This window comes from Podarcis cretensis (genome assembly GCF_951804945.1).
Source record: "Podarcis cretensis genome assembly, chromosome: 4".
NCBI classification, from domain to species: domain Eukaryota; kingdom Metazoa; phylum Chordata; class Lepidosauria; order Squamata; family Lacertidae; genus Podarcis; species Podarcis cretensis.
This window is the reverse complement of record NC_137173.1, coordinates 35,224,662-35,249,184: the sequence shown is the minus strand read 5'-3', so window position 1 is coordinate 35,249,184 and position 24,523 is coordinate 35,224,662. Positions and strand designations below refer to the sequence as shown.

Here is a 24,523-nt window from a genome sequence, read left to right as displayed (position 1 = left end):
TTTCAGACAATAAGAAATACAGCTGTGCTCTGTGCAACATGTGGTCTTCTCCATCCATGTATAAAGATTAATCCAGAGATTTAAATGAGAGGCAACAGATGTGCCTTTCACAATGTAAACTGAAATTTCCATATTGTTTATTTTCTTCATGTTTTTGTAGAGTTGAAGGAAAGTCATAGAATTTCACCAAGATTGAAAGGGGAAACTGGCCATTAAAATGATGAGATGTTTGGATAAGTACCATGCATCTATTTTTAGTTATGAGTCAGAAGTGGAACGGGGTTTGTGTTACTTGATCTATACCCTAAAGCTTGCCCTGTCTCCTACAGGTCAGCTACTCTCCGGTGTACTCAGCTAAACATACAAATCTGAAATATTAGCTCAGGGGAGTCAAAAGCAGTTGGACTTCCTGTTGGTGACACAATTCCCTTGTGTACTGTTTGCCTTAGCACCAGAGAGGCTTTAATGTGCCAGGTTGACAGTGTGTGTGTCTTGGAATGGATGTTGACGACTGATGTATTATTTTTCACTTTCTTAGGATGGATAATATATGCTGTATGCTAAATATAACACGTTCATATTTCTATTAAATTAGCTTCAACATTGCTTTCCCTCTTGTTAAGCAGCAACCTGCAGAGTTGGGCATTGTCTTTCCCTTTTAAAAACTTATGGAAGTAATGAAACATTTTGGTTTCATGGATTTGTAGACTTTTGCTCTTCTCCTTAAGATATTCCACTGGAAGAAGCTTCATTTTCTCCACTTGTACTGGTACTGGATCAGGCTGTATTATTCCAACTTTAAAAGAGTACTACCTTCTGCTTTTCATTGTGCTTGAATAACTCAGCCACGTGATCTTCTGAATGCTCTGAAGCAGGGGTGAGATATCTGTGGCCTCCATATGTCATTGGAATATCATCAGCTCAAGCCAACATGTCCAATGGTCAATCCAACAATGTCTGGAGGGAGGACTAAAAATTTCCTGCTCTGTTTTAGAGAACTATAGGTGCCACTTCAGATGTTTTGAATTAGTAAAATGACAGCAAATATGAGTCTGCTTCCATCTTCTAATAACTCGCTTTGGAGGAGGACTTGATGTTTTGTATGATATCATATTTGCCTTTAAATTATTTATGTTTCTCAGGGCAAAATACATCAGACTAAACTATTTTATCTGCACGATAACCTTGAGTGAAATAGGCTGAAATACGGATTTGTCAAAGACCACTAAGTTAACATTAGAGCTGAGCAAGGATTCAATCCCACAAGAACATAAGAAGAGCCCTACTAGATTAGACTGAAGTCTACCTAGTTCAACATCCTGTTTCCCACAGTAGTCAGCCAGATGCTCAAGGGAAGCCCATTGGCAGGATGTGAACCCAGTAAATAGCCTATTGCTGCTGAGTATCCAGCAACTGATACTCAGAGACTTGCTACCTCTGAACCTGGAGGATAGTAAATATAGCCATGCTCTCCATGCATTTTCTAATCAAGGTCTCCCAAATTAAATCCAACAGCGATACTACACTACTTGATTATATTTATGATTAGGTAGACAGTCCAAAAATGCCGTTAAAACAGAGTATGCCGCACATTATTTGAATACACATTCTAAAATCCTGAACTCTCAGATTTCCCTTTCTTAAGAGACTATCCTTTACTCCAACAGTTACCAGCAAATTGATTCCAGTTCCCACCACAACTAAGGTTTCTCACACTGTCGGACATCCAGGGGCAACAATGGGTAATATATTTTACTTCAGCTAATTGTCACTATCCAGCTGGTTCTTTTAATTTCTTCTCATTACTACAGGGAACCTTTCATTTACTACAAGTGCATTTTCTACCACAAATTCATCTTTAGAATTTTGCTAGCTTTTCAAATTTTAGGGTTAGTCTACTATAACATCCACTTTAGACAGTGCTGCTGCTGCTGCTGTTTTAGCAGAGGAGTTCCCACGTACAGTATGTGAAACGTCCTACTAGCCCCATATTTTCTGCAAAAATCTTCAAGAACCTATTCTTGCATGGGTGAAACTCTTGACCACTAACACATGAGAAACCAAGTCTATGACATGGATGCTACAGTTGCCACATATTGCAGACATTTGTGACATACCAAGACTGGAGCAACAGGGACCATGAGCATGACTTTGACAGAATCAGGTCTATACGTCTGCCTGTCTCTTCTGCAAAGCTGCCAACTCCTCAGGTCAATAGACTGCTGACAAAAAAAAACCCACACCAAAACCCAGTGCTCCTATATGATGTACCATAGTGCTATCAGTATCTGAGACTTGAGACAGAATCTGTTGCAACACTTTGCCTTCCCTCAAAACAACAACACTTTTTTTGGCCCACTTTGCACTAAAGCATGTCATAGGAACTCCTGCTGAGTATAGAATAATTCAAACCAATGCACTGGAGTGGAATGTCATATCCTATTAAGCAAAGCTTGACAGTTTAACTTGGTTTCACTGCTAGGAATTACCGTAGACACATCTAGTTAGCATCTGAATCCCACAGCCCCAGTCTTCCTCCCAACTGCCAAATCCTCCAGCCTGTCAGCTTTTATCATACTTCCACAGTCATTGCCAGCAAAAGTATTTGGTAACCCAGCTGCGAAAATTTGTAAACTCTATACATTAAATTAATTTTAATCTCAAAATAAATAGTGCAAGTACACTCAGTCTGATTGCCCTTTTGTTTTACCATTAAATCCCATAAGGAATCTTTTAGGAATAGTTTTGTTTAAAATGTTTAGCTGACACAAAACTGTCATATAAAACCCTCCAGAATCAAATAAACTTTCATAATTAGGTTTGAATGTTGATGGTTTGAATCAACTGGTTATTCAAACCAGACTGGCTCAGAAATTTCTGTGGAATCGTGGTTAAATAGATGATGCGCCTGAGAAGGTACAAGCAGACTCTGTAATATACTGAGTTCCGATGCTTTAAAATAAGTCATACCAGATAATCAAGGGGAGTAGTTCCTCTGAATGGTGGAGTCTTGCTCAGGAAAAGGAGCTTGTAAAAGAGACCATTTTGCTGTGGCTCAGCAAAAAATTAAAGCTGAAACAATGCATCTATATAAAAAAAGGTGTTTGTATGTTGGGTATAACAGGACAGACTTCATATAGAAAAACGTCTTCTTTTGAGCATGACCATTAGGAGTGCTTCCATCCTTGTGGAGTACACTTGAGAGTTCTGGAGAGATGAAAGGTAGGAGATACTGAATGTTGGCTCAGTGCATCACAAGAACATGTTGAGTAAGAGAGTAAGCCCCACTGAAGGCAGCAAACTTACTTCTGAGTAAACATGCAAAGGAATGCACCATCAGTCTTTAAGATAAATGTCATCTGAACCATATGATACATCCTTTGAGTTGGCATGCGCTTGAATTATTTACTGATGTTTTTTCCCCAGCTGTAACTGAAGCAGATCAGTTTCCTTTTAAACCATCCACAGCACCAGAACCCTCATTTACTAAACCTGGTAATTATGTGTTTTTTCAAATGGGCTTAATGAAACCTTCTGTGATGTCATTGCTGGTAGAGATTTTGTTGGTGCTACTCATGTAGGCATTCCTTGTTCAAGCATAGTCCCTGAACAGGGCTCTGGTGGTATGACTGCAAATATACTGCAGGTGCCATCTTGATTGGTCACTAGACTGTTTCCTGTCTAGACTCCCAGCAATCTAGATCTCAGCATTTTGGCACTTTGGATTGTTAGATTGTGAGCAATTGATCCTGCCTGCTAGGCTGACGGTCTGAAACAATCACAAACATGGCCTCTGGTTAACAGTTTGACTATTCAACTGTTTTAACATTTCCAGATGTACTTGAAGAATGTGAATGGGAGGTCTGATTGAATAACAGAGCAAATTCCAAATAAAAATATAATAGGCAGTAACTGCCTCTCAGAGAGGTACATTTCAAAACGAGGTTGGATAAGGCATTTGATTGTATGTATGTATGTATGTATGTATGTAAAATATCACTCTAGTCCGCCTTTCCCAGTGTCAGAAAAGTATTTTGAAAACCAATACAATAAATAATCCATTAAAATTCTATGACTGCAAAAACAGAACGATAACCGAAATAATAGCAGCAGACATCCATCCAACTATCCCCAGCCTTCACAAACAGGATAGCCCTTACAGAAGCAAGTGAAGCAGAAGTGGTTAACTGTTTTCAGGCTGAAGGGCACTTTGACCCATGGCCAACCTTCCACATCCTGCATGGTAAGGTAGGAATGACAAAGATGGGAAACCACTTCCCCCCCCCCCTATTTTTTTTTTAATTGTAAACAAAACACTGCAGAATTATTAGACCCTAACAAAAATCTCTTGGTTGACCATATATGAGCCACAGATTAGCCACCCCGACCTAAAGATTAAGAGGCAGAAATGTACTTCCAGATTGTGGATCTTCAGTAATATTTTCTTGCGTGTATGTTTTCCACTGTTAACTCACTTGATTCTAAGATTTTGTACCAAACTCTGACTTTAAAATAGTAGCATAACCTTATGTTTATAGGGTAATGCAATCGTTACATTCATTCTGAAAGGTTTTCCTCATTTTAATCGTTACCTTTTTTTCTGGTGCAGTTTCGGAGCCTATTACATTTAGCAATGAACTTCCAATAGTAGGTAATGGTGTTTTCCTCGTGCACTGACTGGTCTTGTTCACTTTCTTTTCTCAGAAACCATTTGCATTTTCTCCTTCTGAAAGGTCATCTAACACCATCCTTCCCCCCCCCCATTAAAATCCACCCTTTCTCTAGGTATGTTGATCACTTAGCACATTTGTAACCATTTTCATTTCCACCCCACAGAATTACTTTTTCCTTCCTCGCACAGTGATTCTGTCACCTTTTGAAAACAGCTGGAAGTAGCCACATTACACTGCAGTCAAGTCTTTCGTCTGTGATTCACATTCCTTTTTTAAGCTAGGCTCCAGAAATGGCCACGAATCATATGAATCACTTTAACCAACCTTATACATGTATTATGGCAACTTTCCTTTCGAAAGTCTCTTGTGTTGTCTGCCTTGGTGCACTTCTTTCCCACAGCATGATTTTGTTTCATCACCTTCACCTTCGCATCTGAAAAGCCAGAGCCAAACATATTGGTCTTTAACAGCTCCTAACCAAGTTTTCTCTTTCAGCTCCAGAAGTCAAGCATCATGTTTCGAGTCCTAAGACAACCATTGGCCCTCATGTGCTGCATACTAAACCTGGTAATTTTCCTCAGTTGTCACATTTAAAATGGTCTGTGTATGCGTCTCAGTAACATTGCATGGGTGTAGTTGCCTTTGGTAATACATGAATACACCCCATTCAGTTTAAAGGAAATTTTGCAACCAAAACGAAGTGCAGGATTTCATTCTAAGCCCATAATAGCTGGCATTCAGTGGTGCTCTAGCAAGAGCAGAAGGGGCAGTTTCAGACCCTCTCATTCACATTGCATGAAACACCAATCCAGAGGGTCCTCTGAGGACTGCAGGTGCTTTTGTGGAAAGAGGAAGTTAGGAATGACGTGTTCTGCAAATGGAACTCTTTTTACAGTTCTTTTGATCTAAGACATTGATAGTAATAATATATACGTATCGCTTTGGGGTGCTTGAGTGTTTTGTTTGGTCTACATTTTTAAGCAAACTGATTTGATCTGCACTTCCAGGACTAATATTATCTTTACACAGAATATAGTTAAATGTTTTATTCTCACACACTTCTCCGAATTTTGTAATAACAGTTCTTTGCTCAAAAAATTACCAAAGCGCACATGTAAAAGCATGTTTTAAGTTAAAATGCATACAAAGATTGAGGAAGAAATGGAACGGAACTGATTCATGAATCAGCACATGCAAAAAATAGAATGATTCCTCCATCCTTAGCATTATTATAAAACCAGGTCTATTACAAGTATGTTGTCAAGATAGCCTCTTGTTACCCACCCCACAATTGCCATTTCACATCTCCATGCATAATCATCACTGTTGATGTCTGACCACTTTCCTTCCTTTCCTCACTTTGCTCATTAGCATGACATCTAGATTATCCTTTGATTTGATACAATTTTGGAAAGAAAATTACTAAGAATACATGCATGGACATTTTAAAGGCACATAGATTAATAAGTATTGATTTATCTTTAGTAAAATTTAATAATTCTTCTGATCTACCAGCAGACATTAGTAATATTGTTTTCAGTGTAAATTAAGATTTTTTTCATATTTTATTTTATATGTTTACTCCTTGTTATGTTTTACTATTTTTGTTCGGCATTGTTCTGATGATTTTGTTCGCCACTTTGGCAAGAAGCATCATTTATTATATATAAAAGTTTTGTTTTGTTTTTGTATAGACATGAAACCTGTTGCACATAGAACTGAGCCACCCAAGTCTGAACTAGGTAATGATGCTTCACTGAAATTTACATTCTTCTGTTTTTTATTTTGATTTTTTTATTGTTGATGTATGCCACTCTGAGTACACTATCAACAGAAGATAAAAATATGTAAACATTAAGTAAAACCAAGTGGTATTATAGGAAATGCATTTTCTTTTCTGAAATGCACATGTGTCTTGTTCTTATCTCATATGTGACTCAGACAAGACAAGCCTAATTTCAGATCCACCCCACCCCCCGTTTTGTTTCCAACAGTACCATTTATTACGGACTTGGACTCAATTAACCTCCATATTCATGTTTTCAATGGTCCCAAAGCTACTCCGGGTAATGGATTATTTACTTCCTTGAAAAGTATATTTAATCTGTTTATCCTTCTTACAACTTTATGAAACACTAATTGCACTTTGATTCTTCTGCTTGTCATTGACTTCCAAACCATTTTTTTCTGTTCCATCAAAGAACAACCACCCCCCAAAAAAATCTTCTTCATAAGAAGATTGCCATCAAACATAGCTTCCACACTTCTCTATACTTTTTGGTCAAACTTCATTCTATTCGATTTGAAGAAAGCACTGTGTACATTTAGTAAGTTCAAATGTTTTGATTTTCATTTCATCCAAGCTCTTCAGTGGTGTAACAACAAGAACAGATTGTCCAAATTTGAAAGCTGGTAATTTTTTATTATTTATGGGATGCGGGTGGCGCTGTGGGTTAAACCACAGAGCCTAGGACTTGCCGATCAGAAGGTCGGCGGTTCAAATCCCCGCGACGGGGTGAGCTCCCATTGCTCGGTCCCTGCTCCTGCCAACCTAGCAGTTCAAAAGCACGTCAAAATGCAAGTAGATAAATAGGTACCACTCTGAGGGGAACGTAAACAGCGTTTCCGTGCGCTGTTCTGGTTTGCCAGAAGCGGCTTAGTCATGCTGGCCACATGACCCAGAAGCTGTACGCCGGCTCCCTTGGCCAATAAAGCGAGATGAGTGCCGCAACCCCAGAGTCGGACACGACTGGACCTAATGGTCAGGGGTCCCTTTACCTTCACCTTTAATTTTATTAATGTGTTAATGTTTCACTTGAATTTATCCAGTATTTTGAGTGTTTAAGCAGCTCCTTTTGCATTCATTTTGTCTTCATATTCTAATAGTATATATAACTACTCTCAGCTTTACTTTTATGTAAGAGTATTTGTAATCTTCCCTTCATCACAATGCAATACCAGGGCAGAGCAGGAAAATAAGAAAATCACATCAATAGCAGTCCTCAACAAAAATCCAGAACTCATCCTATAGATAGAAGTGGAACCACTGACTCACCATGCCTCCAACTCTTGAACTGCAGTCAGTCTAGCAGTACAACGGTTGAGAGATTAATAAACAACAGTGTCCTACTTGTCTCTCTCCAAATCCATCTGATCATATATCTGAGTGACCCAAATCTGTTTGATTCCCAAAGCCAAACCTAAAGCAAGACTGGAATGGGTCCAAATAAACCACTTCTTCCAAGAGCACCTGAAGCTAAGCAGCTACCACCTTCCCTAAGAAAGAAAAATTTGCAATTGGGAGATTTGCCACAAACCTCTTGATCCACGAGGGCTTCTTAATTAGTGGTCAAGCCATCACCTTTGCAGTGCACCACTCATTTAAGGATGCTTTCAGCATTCCCTGGAACCATCCCTTCAACCCTTTCCTGCTATGTTGTATCAGTCAAGCTTTGTGCGATTGGCCACAAATTTCCAAGGGTCTTATCTGCCTTCTCCAGCCATAAAACCGGAAACTGATCCAATGACACCTGAGCAGATGGCGCACTTCTCTAATCCTGCCCCTGATTCAATACCTAGTCATGGAGCTTTGCCAAATCAAAGTAGTTTGGGTCTCTCTGGATCAATATTTGTGTGTTTAAATGTCTGTCAAGTTTCCAAGGGCAGCCAGCCTGTTGTATCCATTCTTATAATCTGCACCTAAAGTCAAAACATGCTTTTTTAAAATTCCTTTGCACGTCTCTCCTTTATCCTTCTTCATTATCTTTAGTAGGAAGTAAGACAGAGGCATGTTGTACCCACATTCATTGCATCTGATCTCACACTGAGATTTCTGAACAATGTACCAATTTATAACTTGCATACTCTATTTTGTTTCCAGAAGAAAGAGACCCTGTGCCTTCCAGACCAAAAACTTGGCTCAGCCCTGACGTGCCCCAGACCAAGCCTGGTAAATTCATCTTTGTTTTGTATGAATTCATCCATCAGTTTTGCTTTTTATCTATTTTGGCACAGCCTGGAATACTTCATTCTTTTTCCTAAAAATGCAGTCAAATATTCTAAGGGGGCAGAACAGGGTGTTTGCAGGCTTTTATACATGATTTCACTGACACTCGCTGTGCCTCAGAATGTAACCCCTGCATAAATGGGGGGGGGCACTGCCAGTACTTATTTCATTTTTAGAACCCTCTTCCTCCCAACTGCTAGTCGCTAGGACGCATCCCACATGGTGCAGTCTAGAGAAACTGCACAGAATTACAGTGCAGCTAGGCTACCAAAATAGAAAGAAGCATGAGTACTGTGGTCTACTCTACTGGAAATCCACTTCTCTCACTTCTTAAGGAAAACAGCCTCTGTAGTAGCTGCACTTGGAACTTCATCCTTGGGAAAATAGTAAAGGTAAAGGGACCCCTGACCATTAGGTCCAGTCGCAGACGACTCTGGGGTTGTGGCGCTCATCTCGCTTTACTGGCTGAGGGAGCCGGCGTACAGCTTCCAGGTCATGTGGCCAGCATGACTAAGCTGCTTCTGGCAAACCAGAGCAGTGCACGGAAATGCTGTTTACCTTCCCACTGGAGCGGTACCTATTTATCTACTTGCACTGCATACTTTCGAACTGCTAGGTTGGCAGGAGCAGGGACCAAGCAATGGGAGCTCACCCCATCACGGGGATTTGAACTGCCGACCTTCTGATTGGCAAGCCCTAGGCTTTGTGGTTTAACCCACAGTGCCGCCTGCATCCCATGCAGGGAAAATAGTAAGAACACACAAAATAATGTACATTCATTGCCACTACACTGGAAATACTTCCACTTAGAGTTATCAGAGGACAAACTTGTACCCACTTGAAGTTGTAACTTGAAGTTAATCAAAATAAAGTGCATTAAATGAGTGCTAGCTTCAAATGAATCAAAGCTGTGTTTTTTTCATGTTATGCTTATAATGACTTGTAAGCTTATTATTGAATACATGCCTTTTTATTTACTAATATCACTGATGATGCAGACATGGAAGCAGTTACTTTTAGAACTGAACAACCAAAGTCAACAATGGGTAAAACATTTTAATCATGGATGATCATATTTGCTTGCCTTCATAATTTCCAATAGAATTTCAAATCTTTTCTGTACCATACTGTACTTTCTTGTTCATCATTTCACCTTGACATTCAGCTTTCTTAGCTGCTAGTGTCTCTTCCATAACATTACTAAAATCACCATGCTGCACTGGGTCTAGAAAAGGACGACATTGCACTGAAACCCCACATCTTTCAAAATTGGACTCATAAAAGATTTAGGGGACCGGGGTCTTGCAGAGTATATGTTCACAAGAAATCACAGCAGCTCGAACCCAGAGATGCTCTTTGGCTGGCAAAAATCTTCCTCTGCTCTTTCTGACCTATCAAAGTGGCCGAAATATAATGAAGCCATTCCAGCTGCAGAAGACAGTTGCCCTCTTCAGACGTTCTATATTTGTGTTAAGTACACATGCAAGAGGAACACCCAAGCTCCACTCCCTATCCGGATAAAGCCATTCCTGTCGCTCTCCATGAGTTGGAGGGCAAATTTCACAAGTGGAGGTTCCCCATGCATTTTATGGCTCTGGGAAGTCACAGCTTCAAAATATGAAGGGAGATTGCAGGAGCATAGGAGGCTACTCCCTTAAGAAGATCACCCTCAGCTGAAACGGTGATAGGGCTTGTGTTAGCTCTAACCCCCTGCCCCGTCCAGCCTTGCGTGTTCACTTACTATTGAGTATAGAATGCCTAAAGAGGTCCTTTGCACAAATACTTTTAAAGACCTTTCAATGGCCCACTAGAGCCTGTATGCTACAACCTGAGACAAAACAAGATGTGATGAAAAATACCACTGAGGTACTGGAAGCCTGTTATATGAGATCATGTTGATTTGTTTTCAACTGCCTCAAATTATTTTTCATTCTGTATTTTAGAGTTAGACTTCAAATCTCTCTGAACTGCTAATTTCATCAGTGACTTTATGCCTTCATTTATATCACCCAACTCCATTCAGCATGCACACTCTAATTATCACTGGTGGCTTATTGTTTGTTGTTTCTTCTTATGCATATGTTTTGTAGAAGTGATGCTTGTGGGCATCCACTCCTACTTGCATTTGGCAGCCCTGTAGTATTATAGTAAAATGGCTCATGTTCAATTCCTTTTAGTTCCTAAAGAAACTCGCCGTGTCCCTGCCAGACCAAGAACATCTCCCAGCCCTAGTTTAACAACAACCAAGCCTAGTAAGTGGTTCATTATTTTGAGTTTCTGCTCAGTTTTATTCAAGTGTTTGATTATATTCAATGTTTCCTCTACTAAGAACTATTTAACATAAATGCCATAATAACAATAACAATAACAATAATAAATTTATTTGTACCCTGTCCTCCCCGGCCGGAGCTGGGCTCAGGGCAATTAACATCATAAAACTAAAACAGTATACAAAGAACATAAAAACAGGCAATCAGTTAATTAAAATACATCTTAAAATTAGTTCAGAGCAAATTAAAATCTGGACAGATGGTAGTCCACTGGTAAAATTGAGAGTGGTTAATATTCTCCGGGGCCAACTGTTACCACTGGTCTTATAAAGGACCTGTGAGTGGGCCAGGAGGCCACTTTAATGCTTGTTCTTATACAGAAAGAAAAGAATCCGACTGAACCCCAATCAAAGGCCTGGTGGAACAGCTCCATCTTGCAGACCCTGCGGAAAGATGTCAAATCCCGCAGGGCCCTGGTCTCTTGTGAGGAAGCGTTCCACCAGCCTGGGGCCACAGCCAAAAAGGCCCTGGCTCTGGTCAAGGCCAGTCTAATCTCCCTAGGGCCTGGGATCTTCAGGGTGTTATTACTTGCCTTAAGGTCCTCCATGGGGCATACCAGGAGAGGCGGTCCCTGATGACTGAAATTTACTGGCATCTTAAAATACAGGGGGAAATCTGTTTAAATTTTGTTTTTTATTCCTTTTACTTTCTTGCCAAATGGAACTTTCTCCTACCCCATACATAAAAAGACCATATGTACACCAAATATATACACAGGTGAACACCTTTCCCCATAACAGTCCTGCTTGTACTTTGAAATCTCCAAGGGAGGCCCTTTTGGCGATACCATCTGTACATGAGGTCAGATGATGTATTAGTTTGCCAGAGGGCATTCCTGGTAACAGCATCACGATTGTGGAACACCCTTCTTGCTTTGGTTCTGTTGAGGCTAACACTGTCCATCTTTTGGTGCCAACTGAAGACCTTCTGAATACGTAGACCTTCTGAATCTGAAGACCTTTGGTGCCCTTCTGAATACGTACATTGATATTCCTCACTGATACACAGTGATCACTGTATTTTTGTTCTATTATAATGGATTAGTTTGATGGTTTCAACTGTATCATATTTTATTGTATTCTATTTTGTTGTTAACGGCCCTGAGATCATCTATGATGAAGGGAGCGATATGGATTTTAAGAATAAAAATAAAAACTTTATAAAACAAATAACAATTACAAAAATGTTATAAAATATGTACATAAAAAATAGCCATATATATCTATGTTGAGTCTCTTAGCAGTTGGCATGCTCAACAGATAGCACAATATCAAAGCAAGGGATGAATCGCTGCTTAGCAACCAGAACAATGTTTCCCCTTTCTAAACACACTTTTAGCCAACTGAACAAGTCATTTATCTTGTACTGCTTTCTGTAAACAACATTTCCATATATAATGTGCTATGTCTTTTATTCCACCCATGTAGCCATTTTCTACTTCTAAGAGTCAGTGTTATTCGACCCAACAATGCAAGTTGTTGTCTGGCTTGAGCGACTTGCAGTAACAATTTGGATACTGGCCAAGTACAGATATTATGGGTTATAAGGGGGCCATGCACAACTTAATTTATAATCAGCATATCATTCTGTATCTTGGTATCAATACACATTGGATTGACTTCCAGCTTTTCTTTCTGTGTGGGGAGGCCTTTTGTAGAAATCTGTTGTTGTTTTTTTAATCTTTGGATTTTTGGATTACTTTATGAACACCCACTACATGCATTTTAGATTCTCTGCTTGTTGAATATTTTTTTCTTCTTTTTAACCAGCAGTTAATAGTTAGCATTTGTCCTAAGGTAGTTCGTTAAGCGCCCTTCCCTGCCAATAGATCTATTGGAAATGCAGGGAGAAGGAGGCAGTAGCTGTAGTCATTAATGCAAGGATGGGAGGACCAGTGGCTCTGACCAGTGGTTTTTTTCTTTAAAAAAATGCTTAGGGGTAGTCTCATTTTGACTCAAGAAAATCACCATAAATAAATACAGTAAATGGACGAAAGTACAAAGAACATGCATTACCTCATATTACACAGCTGACAGATCACAGTAACTTCACACATTAAACGCTCGCTTCCATCTGAGACTCGGGAAACACCATGACAGGAAATGAGGCTGCCATCAGGGGTAGCGACGGAACTGACGATTCACCGTGCTAAAGAATAAACTAAAACATTTTAAATTTTTAGTTTCTTCTCCTTTTAGATTCACAAAATGTTTAGGGGTATTCATCCCCTCAGAAAAAAAGCACTGGCTCTGACCATTGACCATGCTGCCTGGGGCTGATGGGAGTTGGAGTACAACAACATGTGGAGAACCCCAGTTTCACCATCCCTGCCTTAATGGCACTCACAAGGAAGGGCTCCAGCATGACATGTGGATCTGCTGCAGGGCTGGTTCAGCAATGCAAACTGTAGCCAGGCCTATTTTCCCAGCAATTCCATTTGTGAGGGAAAGCTTTATCCTGTCTTGTGCAGATAAACATGCAAAAAGTAGCACAGAAATATAATCTGATCCAGATGAAAACTCAAAGGTGATAGTTTGTTGCATCAAGAAGAAATAGGATGGTATAGATGCAGCTTTAATTCAACTTTTGTACCTTTCAGGTCAAAAAGGGAGTCGCCGTGTTCCACCCAAGCCTAAAACATCACCCAGCCCAAAAACACCTCATACAAAACCAGGTAAGCACATCACTTTCAACAATTATTTTACATCAAAGTGTGTCTTTGGCCAAACCTGTGTCATTGAAACTTACTTTTGCAGTAGTTCACTGTTTATGAATGTATAAAATTGTCGTATACTGAATCAGGCCATTGGTCCACCTAGCCCAGTATTCTCTACTCTGACTGGTAGCAGTTCTTTGGGAACCAAAGCAGAGGCTCTTTCTCATCCCCAGTACCTGGTTTTGTTTTAACTGGAGATGCCAGGGATCGCACCTAGAGCCATATCCAAATGCATGCCCTAAAATCAAAGGCAGATCCCTGCTGGATCACACCACAGACCCATACACTCTAAAACATCCTGCTCTCACTGTGGCTGACCATATGCCTATGAGAAGCAAAAGCTGAATGCATAAGAACAGAAGCAGAGGCTGCTGGACAGATGGCCTATCTAGTCCAGCATCGTGTTCTCACTATGGCCACCAAGATGCCTGTGGGAAACCCTCAAGCACCAGTGCACTGTCCTCACCTATGGTTTGAATCCTCATGACGGAGTGAGCTCCTCTTGCTCTGTCCTAGCTTCTGCCAACCTAGCAGTTCAAAACCATAACAATGCGAGTAGATAAATAGGTACTGCTGCACCAGGAAGGTAAATGGAGTTTCTGTGCGCTCTGGCTTCTATCGTAGTGTCCCATTGCGCCAGAAGCAGTTTAGTCATGTTGGCCAAATGACCCGGAAAGCTGTCTCTGGACAAACTCCGACTCCCTCGGCCTGAAGCAAGATGAGCGCCATACCCCATAGTCAAATTCAACTAAACTTAACCATCCAGGGGTCCTTTACCTTTACCTTTTTACTGTAGCACTCATGGAAGAGAAGGCTATCAGTGGCTAGTTGCCAGTTTCTGGACAAGCCTGGTTCTTCTCACAATCTATTTCCAAATGGATTTCCACGATAAGCTGACTTCAAAATGTCAGTTTACGTTGGGGTGTGAGGGGTGATGACAAATGTGACATGAGTCATCCAAAATTCTGCTGAATCAGTGTATATGTCACTGAACCAGGTGGTAAGTCTCTTTTTTATACGGATATTTATAACACATCATGGCATGACAGAGGGTTAAATTCAGTGGTGTTTTGGATCCCTTTCACCTTAAATAACTGTTTTTCTAATGCATAGACCCGTACAATAAACCTCATTGGTTTTGTCACAGGACTAATGCAAGATCATTTCTCGTTGGTTAAGATTTAGAGCTTAATTTGACATATAGCTCACAACAAAGGATAAGGTGCATGGGTAAAGTGCTTTTTCCTTTACCACTGAGTGACAACCACCAGTTCTGATTCATCTGGAATTAGTTCTGTGATGGGCTTGCAGGGCAGGATGTGGTTTCTAATGAGGCTTGGAATGTTTCAGAGATTATGTGGTTAAAATTGAGAGATGGAAAGTAGAGGGTATTTAATGCTAAAGGCTTTTGTTGCTATAATTCAGCTCTCCTTTTCTGTGGATTGTTTGAATGGAATGTGGCCGTACAATATTTACATCTTATATTAAAGCATTTCATTTTCTAGCACATTTGTCTTTTAAAGAAGCTTTGTGTATATAAAAAGATTTCCTGGTGAGGTTTGAAATAATGTTGAAATGCAGTAGAGCTGATTTACATTCTGTGGAGACTGGAATTATAAATAGTGTCACTTTTTCCACTATATAGTAGTCTGAAGAAGGCAGCTCTTGAGCATCCTCCTTAAAAAGAAGCATTTGTTTCAATACATTAGACATATGAGAGTGTTTATTTTCTGAGGCAACTGACTTTCCAAAAAGAAGGCTAAGGCACCAAGAGCTATCAAAATACAATGGTGGGAATCAAGCCCTGGCTTTAAGAACGAAACTCTCCTGTCTGTTGGGAACAAATGGTTCCTGTCGACACAAGTCCCTTGTACAGTGCTATCTTCTGTTCCCTACTGTATCAAAGTTAAGGATATATCTTCTGAGATATCTTGGGCAACTACTCAAGCGTTTTATTTATTTGGGATGCTTGAACACCCTTAGAACTCTCCTGTCAGAACTTATTCTCTATGTGGGAAAGTTGGGATGGGGAAGATGAGTGGTTGAGGACATGGGAGCTGGCACATACACCCTACTTTTACAGAGTTAACGCCCTCTCACATGTGGCTGTATGCCTCAAAGGAGCTTTAAATAGCTCCTGATGTGTGTTTAAGTATTCTGCTTGCAAAGAGGGCAGGAATTACAGTTTCTTTAGGATAAGGTAGAATTGAAAACAAAAATTTAGAGCACATGATTTCACCCAAAGAGTCCTGGGAATTGTAGTTTCCTCCTCAGAGTTACCATATTGGCCTGAATATAAGCCGCACCCAGACATAAGGCACACCTTTAAAATTGGAGGGGGTGGGAGAAAAAAAGAAAAAAGGACCTGAATATAAGCCACTCCATTCCTCTGCTGCTCCTGGCTGCATACTGCGGGGGGGGGGGGGGAGAGAATCTGCGCTTTGTTGCCAGCGGCCTTTCCCCTTCCTCACTGTCTCCTGGCCTTGGGGGAGAGGGCTGGGACTACACACGGGGTGGGCACCACTTTGCCCCTCTCCTGGCTCTGTTTGCCCCATGCTCCTGACTGCATACTGTAAGGTTGCGATTGTAAGCCGCACTTCAACTTTTCATGTGGGAAAAAATGAGGCTTATATTCAGGCCAATACAGTACAATTAGCAGCACCTATGGGCTTGCCCTGCCATTGCTGCCACTCCCGCCACCACCATACCTGACACTGCCTACGCCGCCCACTCTGCTGCCACCACACACCTTGCTGCATCCACCTCTGGGGAAGACGTGGTGCCACAATCAGTGTCAATTCCAGGCAAGATTGCACTGCTTGGGGGTAATATCTCATGTGATTTCAGGCAAGATCTCACCCTAAGTGGACATGATCTCTCCCAAAATCAGTGATGATGGCAACACTGCTTCTACACTACTAGCAGAGGGGGCTGGGCAGGCAGGAGGCGCAGGGGGGGGGCTGCCTCAGCAGCTCCTGCCACCTGAGGCAGTGGCTCATCCTGCCTAATGGCTGAGCGGGCTCTGGCAGCATCCTTAACAAACAACTCTTCACATGATTCTTTAGGACAAGTACATGCTCATTGGATGTGCTTTAAATGTATGGTGTATCTGCCCAGAGAGTCCACAGCAAATTTGCTGTCTCACATTGGGAGGAGAAAACAACTTGCAGAAATAATGAAGCAACCATCCTAATTTTGCTCTCATTAAAAATCATTATTTATGGTAAGAATTGTTTTAACAATGAGAACATTTATCTCAGTGCTGGTGGTCTTTCCATTTCGCTGGAGGCTTTAATCAGATGCAGGGCAGCCATCTATCAGAGATGCCATGACTCACATATCATCTAAGAACAAAATATGATTCCCGCCCCCCTTCAAAATATAGTTTTATTCAGGGGCAAATTTATGCAGACTTAATTACTGATCAATTGGCTGAAACAACTGGCATACAAACAAGTGGCTGAGATTTCCTAAGAGGAGGAACTCGCCAATTTTAATGTATTCTTGAGTTCTTGTCCTAATTTATGTTCTTCAAACAGGATCAGGTTTGTTTTCTTTTTGTTATTGCTTTCTTAATGTTATTAAAAGCAAGGCTGTCTTTTCTTTGTTTAAAGTTTGTGTATATATCAGATTCAGTGTTCTTTTTTTATCCAGATATATTTTCTTTGCCTGTGGAAGGACAGACACAAGCTTTGTTGTACAGACACACAAATTTCTGTTCCAGGAAAACATTAAAAAGTATAACACTCCTGGTTATTTTTTCAGTTCAAAAGGAAATGCAGCCTGTTCCTTCCAAATCTAAAATCTCTTCAACCACAGACACACCACAGACTGGACCTGGTAAATAACTTTTACATATGAACATCTTAAATGATCCAGTTTAGGAGATGGAATATGATATGAAAAGCTTTCTTTTAATTTCATTGTTCTAAAGAAGCAGATATTCATTAAGGCAGGATAAATGTCAAACTCCTTGGAAACAGTCACCGCAAAGCTGTCAAGCTCAACGTATATGTTTATGCAAAATTTCCTCAAATAGTCCAAATAGTTCAGGATAGGGGGTTAGAAAAAAAAAGTTGGGATTGTTCAAATGAAGCTGAAAAGGAAAGTCTGGAAGGTCAATCATTTCAGAAGCTTCGTGGCTATTTCAAAAGCACCATTATGGCTCAGCCAATAGGGTCAGATAAAATCTCTACCTCCAGTTAGGATGGGCACAAACAAGTGCCCAAAGATTCCTATGTGGTTAAAGAACATAGTCTTATAAAAGTCATAAAAGGCAAGAAAACTTCATCTGTGAAATAATGTCATGCCAGAGCCAGTGTGGTGCAGTGGATAAGAGCAGTAGACTCGTAATCTGGTGAACTGGGTTCGCGTCTCTGCTCCTCCACATGCAGCTGCTGGGTGACCTTGGGCCAGTCACACTTCTTTGAAGTCTCTCAGCCCCACTCACCTCACAGAGTGCTTGTTGTGGGGGAGGAAGGGAAAGGAGAATGTTAGCTGCTTTGAGACTCCTTCGGGTAGTGATAAAGCAGGATATCAAATCCAAACTCCTCTTCTTCTAAATAAGAGGACAAGGGGAATCTGACAAAACAAATATGTGACCAATATGGCAAAGTGCTAAATAATAATAATAATAATAATAATAATAATAATAATAATAATAATAATAATTTATTTATACCCCACCCATCTGGCTGGGTTTCCCCAGCCACTCTGGGCAGCTTCCAACAAAATATTAAAATACAATAGTCTATTAAACATTAAAGGCTTCCCTAAATATATGAAAACAAACTATATATTACAAAAACACATCACAAGTAAGAAACCTTTCAGAGAGCAAGAAGGTAAGGACCATTACATCAGTAACTGGTGAAGTAGTTCACTTGTGGGACCTGACAGAGGCCATTGGTTGGCAGTGTGGGGAAAAGAGAGCCTATCTTTGCCAATAACCATTGAGCCATATGGAAGCGGGCAGCAGTTCAGCCAGCACTGTGCAAACCTGCTGTTGTTGTTGTTGACTAGCTAGCAGCCTTCTGGTGTTGGAATGGGCTGCTGTTGCCAGCCAGTCTGTAACTTCATGCTTGCAAAATGGTGACTGAATCATCTGCCGCCTTCACTATCACTGCCCTACAATTGCTGTTGTTAAATTTCTATCCTGCCTTTCCCCCAAGAAACCCAAGGTTGCATAAATGTTTCTCTTCCCCATTCTATCCTAACGACAACCCTGTGAGGTACATTAGGCTGAGAGACAGTGACTGGCCCAAAAGTCACCCAGTGAGCTTCAAGGGTCAGTGTGGATTTGAACGCTGGTCTCCCTAGTCCTAGCAAAAAGCTTATCCAGTCATGGCAGCAGAAGATTCCCATCAGAGAATCATTTCATTAGGCACTGCTGATGGCAACGGCTTTAAATGGGTTCTCAAGGAAGACAGTCAAATAGCAAAGAAAACAAATGGTTTGTCTGCTCAGAAGTACCATTCTTTTTAGTGGGGCTTACACCTGGGTTAGTGAGCATAGCATTGCAGCCTAAATAAGTTATTTGCATCAGTACTCTCTGCAATGTTGCCTAGGGAAGTGATGGAGCCATATCATGCAATCCAGCCTATTGCTGAATCCAGACTATACTCCGACCCAAATATAAATCAAGGGCGTTTCTTCTTCAGCACACCAAAATCTTTTTTATATAAATATGTAGCTTTTTCCTTTCAAACTACAGTTTAAGAAACATAATAAAAGTCTCAGCCGAGAAAATTCTGCTATCTTACAGCTTGCAGCTCTTTAGAACGATCTGGGCATATGCACTAATGTAAAACAAATAGTTGTATTAATCTTCTCCAGTTCTCTCATGATGTGTCTCAATTTTTTCCCTAGCAGAAATTATTCCATTCTCTCAAGGTGCTGCCACCACCATCATACCTCATGTTCCTGAAAAGGCAAAGGCAATGCCGGGTAATCCTATTATTTACTCACAGTCATGTTTTTTCTCATAATTCTTTCAGGCAAAAGAATTCTCTGAAGAACCTCGTATTGCAGCTAGTAACTAGCCTCTCTTTCCATTTACTCAAATGCCGTTTGGCACAAAACACACAATAATTGTTGAACCTCACATGACGAAATTAAGTCGATGGCATTTCTGCTTATTCTCAGTCTTTGAGACATCAAGATTAATTTTGCTTCAGCACCATTTCTGTATGAAAGTTACTCCATTGCTTTTTAAAAAACATACATTATCATGATTTCCCTTGAACAAGAGTACAATTTGCCTTACTTGGATGTGATGTACTTTATAGGAATATTTAGAACAGACTGCAAAACAGCAAATTATGGCACCATACAAGACTGAGGCTACAATTATAGTGCACCCTTACCTGGAAGTAGGATCCATTGAACTTATCATATATAGGTTTGCAGCCTTGGCCTGGAAATAAGTATCATTGAACTAAATGATACTTCTGATACACAGGATTACACTGTAAAGCTGCAGCCTAAAGCAATATATATACATAGGTGACAGGGAGAAGGGAAATCTCACATGCAAACAAACCACTGACATTTTACTACAGCAGTTCCTCTGCCAAGGAACCGTTGCTTCTGTTCAATTTCATAAGTAGTGAGTCTTGCCACTACTGTGAAAATGTCAAGTAAGAACATGCATTGCCACTACTGTGAAAATGTCAAGTAAAGGTCTGGCTGAGTGCATACACTGTTCTTTCTCCTATGCACCCTGAGTAGTTTATCATAATGTAAAGCCCTACTTCATCAGGTACATGAAGTGAAGAGGCATGGTGTTGGGTATGTGTACCTGGTCTGGAGTACAAAGAAGGAAACCATGACTAAATTGATGCTGGTAATTTGGGCATGAAACATAAATACACAGCACCATCAAACTGATCTGCATTCGCTTATGTGTACAAACATGCTGTAGCACTAAATTAATGGGGCATGTGTATGGATTTTGTTGCAGAGACAAAGCGTTGCTATTCTTCCCAAGGGGCTTATTGGGTCTTACATTTTAGGCAGGCAGGGTAAGCATTGGGAAGGTTTGATATCTCTGTTCTCACAGAGATCTCAGCACAAATGAAAATATCGGGTTCATCATCCTGTGGGTGGTTAAGTTTTCTTAATTTTGGTTTTGGTTTTTTGTATTTTGTTGTTGTCTGATTCTCTTCTCCCTGCACAGGGAATACTGCTTGAAAAAATATTTATTATTCAGAAGTTCATCCTCCTCCTCCTCCTCCTCCTCATCATCATCATCATCATCACTATTGTCTTCCCTTTTGGTCCTCCTTCCTAGTTGGCTTCTGCATTTTTGCTTTCACATTCTTAGCTTCCTTCAGGCTGAGAGACAAATATGTTCTTGCGGGTTATAATCCAGGTTTGCATTTTCTCTCTCTCTTCTATTTCAGCTTCAACAGTAGAACAGTTCATTCCTAATAAATCAAAACCAACTACCAGGCCAAGAATGCTAGAGACCAAACCTGGTAATTGAGTCACTTTTGTAATTCTATACATTCATATAATTATATTGTTAGCCAAACCTCGCTTTCTGTATTTTTAGAGGAAAAATAGCCAAATTCCTCCTGGTTATTCCTGAGCAGCTATACTCATAAGGGGAAAATACGATACCATGGCCCTTGTTTTCTGTGGAAACTATTATATGGTTGCCAGATTTAGCAAAATATCCCAACCTGAGAAGACAGAAATGTCAGGGGTATTATCATGGATAGTCAGAGCTTTCTTCTTTTTGAAAGGGTATCCTGATTGTTACGTATTTATTTTGTTACTGAAACTAACAATAAAGACATAAATATAGGCGGCAGAACACTTGCAGGAACTGGAAGGAGCTGCAGTGGTGAATTAAAGCCTTTTGCTGTTATCAGCATCCTTTTCACCATACCCAGTTAGCTAAGATACTGTTTGGAAAACAATACGCAGCTAGTGAGCCATCGCTGCTAATATTGTTGACTTTCTATACTTATTTGTGCTCAGACATTCTGAACAATCACACAGCTTGTGTGTGGAATCTATGGGTTGCATTCAGCTCACCTTTACTCAGGGTAAGAGCCATTGAAATTAACGGGTAGTCATTAGTCATCATTAATTTCAATGAGTCTACTCTGAGTTAGAATTAGTTGAATATACCCCATTTGTGACATTTCAAAGGACACAATCCACAGAGCTCCCTCAGTAAGGGACTGTGTGGATGCAATGGAGCTTTACCTTTTCTTTTCAGTCCCCAGATCCCACAGCAATCTACTTCGTAAACTGTTTCAAACTGCTATGTGTAAAGCTTTATGCGTTGAAACGTTTGCAGATACTTCAATAATCACCCTTGGTCATCTCTCTATAACGCTGGAGATCACTTAAGTTAGAAAAGAAATTAGATCAAATAAAATTTTCCAAGCAATTGTTTCCATTTCATGGTGCTTTTCATTTTTCAACATTATTCTTGTATGAAACCTACCCTGACTGAGCATGATATTAAATGCATCTTTGCAGTTGTGTGTGCAAATAGCTGGTCTCACATGGGTCTGCAAGGTAGTGGTAACTGTTTGCGCTCTATGGGAAGCTGTTCCTATTCTCAGTGTTGTTTTGATTTGTACATCCTATCTTTTATATTTCCTTTATTTCAGCTTTGTAAAGATGTTCACTTTTTCCTTCCAACAGCAGTACACCGAACAACCACACAACCACTTATAATCAAACCTACCATATCATCTGAACGACAAAAGGCAACTATGGGTAAAAACTTCCACATTGAAACTAATGCTCTGTTTCTTCCCTCTTCAGCAAAAAGAACAATTTGTGTCATTATTTTGTGTTGTGACGTCCCATTATTTTATTTTCTACTTCTCCATATATGTTGCTGTAATCTCTCTTAGCTACCTTAGAACTGGTTTCCCAGGAGTTGAAAACACCATGTTGACCAGTGGTATAACAGTAAATTTGAAATGCACAGACTCATTGTGACAGCTCTCAAAGCAAGAGAGTCCATAGCCACACCCCCGGGAAGAGTAAGAAATGCATGAGCTAGCATAGGATAATATAGTAGATGGCATGTTGGACATGGCTAGGGAAAGACGTATGTTTGCATACTTGGTCAACCCAAGAAATTCACTGGGTGACTTTGGGCCAGTCACTGTCTGTGCCTAGCTATCCCAACAAAGGGATCATAATCCAGGCAATCCCTGCTAGAGTTGTACAAAAATAGCCACAGTGAAGGTACATAAAAATATTTTTCCCCTCCTCTCATAATAGTAGAACCTGGGGTCATCCATATTGGAATTATCAGAACAGACAAACACATCACATAGTTACACTGTGCACTTTGCTAGTGCAAGATGTAATGATAGCCACCAACTTGGGTGATTTTCAAAAGGGATTGGACAGTTCATGGAGGATGTGGCTGTCAAATTATGGCTGCTAGTTGTGATGGCTATGCCTTTCCAGTATCAGTTGCTTGGGGACACAAGTAGGGAGAGTCCCATTACACTCACGTCCTCTTTGTGGGCTTCCCATAGACATCCCATAGGTTGGCCACTGTGAGAACAGGATGCTAGACTAGATGGGCCTTTGGGTTGATTATACAGTGCTCTTCTTATGTTGTCCAACCCCAGAGCTTACACCAATGGCAAATACCACCCCAACAGATGTCATCATCACTCCTGTTGTGAAAAAATGTTCCAGAGCTGCGCTCCCTCATGTTCCTGCTCCAATACACCACTGCTGTGGACATCCTGTTTTCTGTCTTTCAGACCTGCAATATTGTTTTCTACAGAGCTTGATCATTCTTCATTATCATTTATTTTGTATCACACTTTATATCATCACACTCTTCTAATTTTCAAAGTCTTTTTTCATCAGCTGTCAGAAACACATGGAATCATTGTTTTTTTGCTTAATGCTTTTAAGGCATGTACTCTCACTTGAGCTAAACATGGCATGAATCTGAATTCTAAAGACTATAATAACAATCCTACTCCTTTTTTCCAGCTCCAAAAGAAACACGGTTTATTCCTCCTAAACCCAAAACATCTGGCAAACCAGAAGTACCCCAGACAAAACCTGGTAATTGCATTCTTTGTAACATTCAGGGTAGGTAGGATTTTAGCAGACTTTGAAAATGGTGTCATCATGCTTTTAGACTTAGCACATGTGATATCTTGGAGTATATTAGTCGCATCTTTTTTCAATATATTGTGAATTGTTATAGAAATAGACTGAAAGCTGAATTAAAACAACAACAACCCCCCAAAAAACTAGATGTAAGTCTGCCACTAGTCTGCTCCTAGAATCCAAAACAGATGGAGATTTCAGTTTTATCATTGTATATGTTGCTTCAGTATCCATTGCTGTGTTTGTTCTCTGTTCAATAAATAGTAATGTCAGAAAACAGTGGTAGGGAGGGGGCTGGCCTTTCCTCTCTCTGCCTCGCTCCTTGGGAAATACTGACAGAGTAGCAAAGGAGCAATTGGATCCCTGTGTTGTCTCATTCCATGAGAGGAGACAGGCAGAAGGATCCTACATGAGATAACTTAACATAATGTGATTTTTTAAAACTTTGCAGCTGGCTAAATCCACATATGAACTTACATAACATTATCTTTTTAAAGTTTTAGCAGGATCCCAAGTATTAGTACACGTTTTAACTTCTTTATTTGTTGGAGTGGGTTATTTATTACATTTTTTTATATTGATTTAGCTTTGGGTTCTTTAAGAGAAACATATTCAGGGTGTGATCCCACCGCCCTCTAGCATGGTGGGGCTTTATGGAGTAGATGTGGTAGGGGGTTGGGGCAGA

The 24,523-nt window shown here is 40.3% G+C and overlaps 1 protein-coding gene across 37 annotated transcripts in view; it reads left to right on the top strand.

The window, feature by feature from the left end:
- ABI3BP (ABI family member 3 binding protein) overlaps positions 1 to 24,523 on the top strand; it is a 134,920-nt gene that overhangs the window by 83,809 nt on the left and 26,588 nt on the right. For 16 of the 37 annotated variants that reach the window (XM_079974330.1, XM_079974298.1, XM_079974314.1 and 13 more), the window contains 15 exons: positions 1,668 to 1,742; positions 3,427 to 3,495; positions 4,610 to 4,651; positions 5,169 to 5,240; positions 6,368 to 6,415; positions 6,668 to 6,739; positions 8,554 to 8,622; positions 9,678 to 9,725; positions 10,857 to 10,931; positions 13,609 to 13,683; positions 17,491 to 17,565; positions 19,594 to 19,671; positions 21,129 to 21,203; positions 22,390 to 22,464; positions 23,716 to 23,817. In XM_079974330.1, the coding sequence (XP_079830456.1) occupies positions 1,668 to 1,742; positions 3,427 to 3,495; positions 4,610 to 4,651; positions 5,169 to 5,240; positions 6,368 to 6,415; positions 6,668 to 6,739; positions 8,554 to 8,622; positions 9,678 to 9,725; positions 10,857 to 10,931; positions 13,609 to 13,683; positions 17,491 to 17,565; positions 19,594 to 19,671; positions 21,129 to 21,203; positions 22,390 to 22,464; positions 23,716 to 23,817 (1,050 nt within the window). The remainder of the gene's footprint in view (positions 1 to 1,667; positions 1,743 to 3,426; positions 3,496 to 4,609; positions 4,652 to 5,168; positions 5,241 to 6,367; positions 6,416 to 6,667; positions 6,740 to 8,553; positions 8,623 to 9,677; positions 9,726 to 10,856; positions 10,932 to 13,608; positions 13,684 to 17,490; positions 17,566 to 19,593; positions 19,672 to 21,128; positions 21,204 to 22,389; positions 22,465 to 23,715; positions 23,818 to 24,523) is intronic. The other 21 variants (XM_079974324.1, XM_079974323.1, XM_079974322.1 and 18 more) reach the window with 15 other exon arrangements.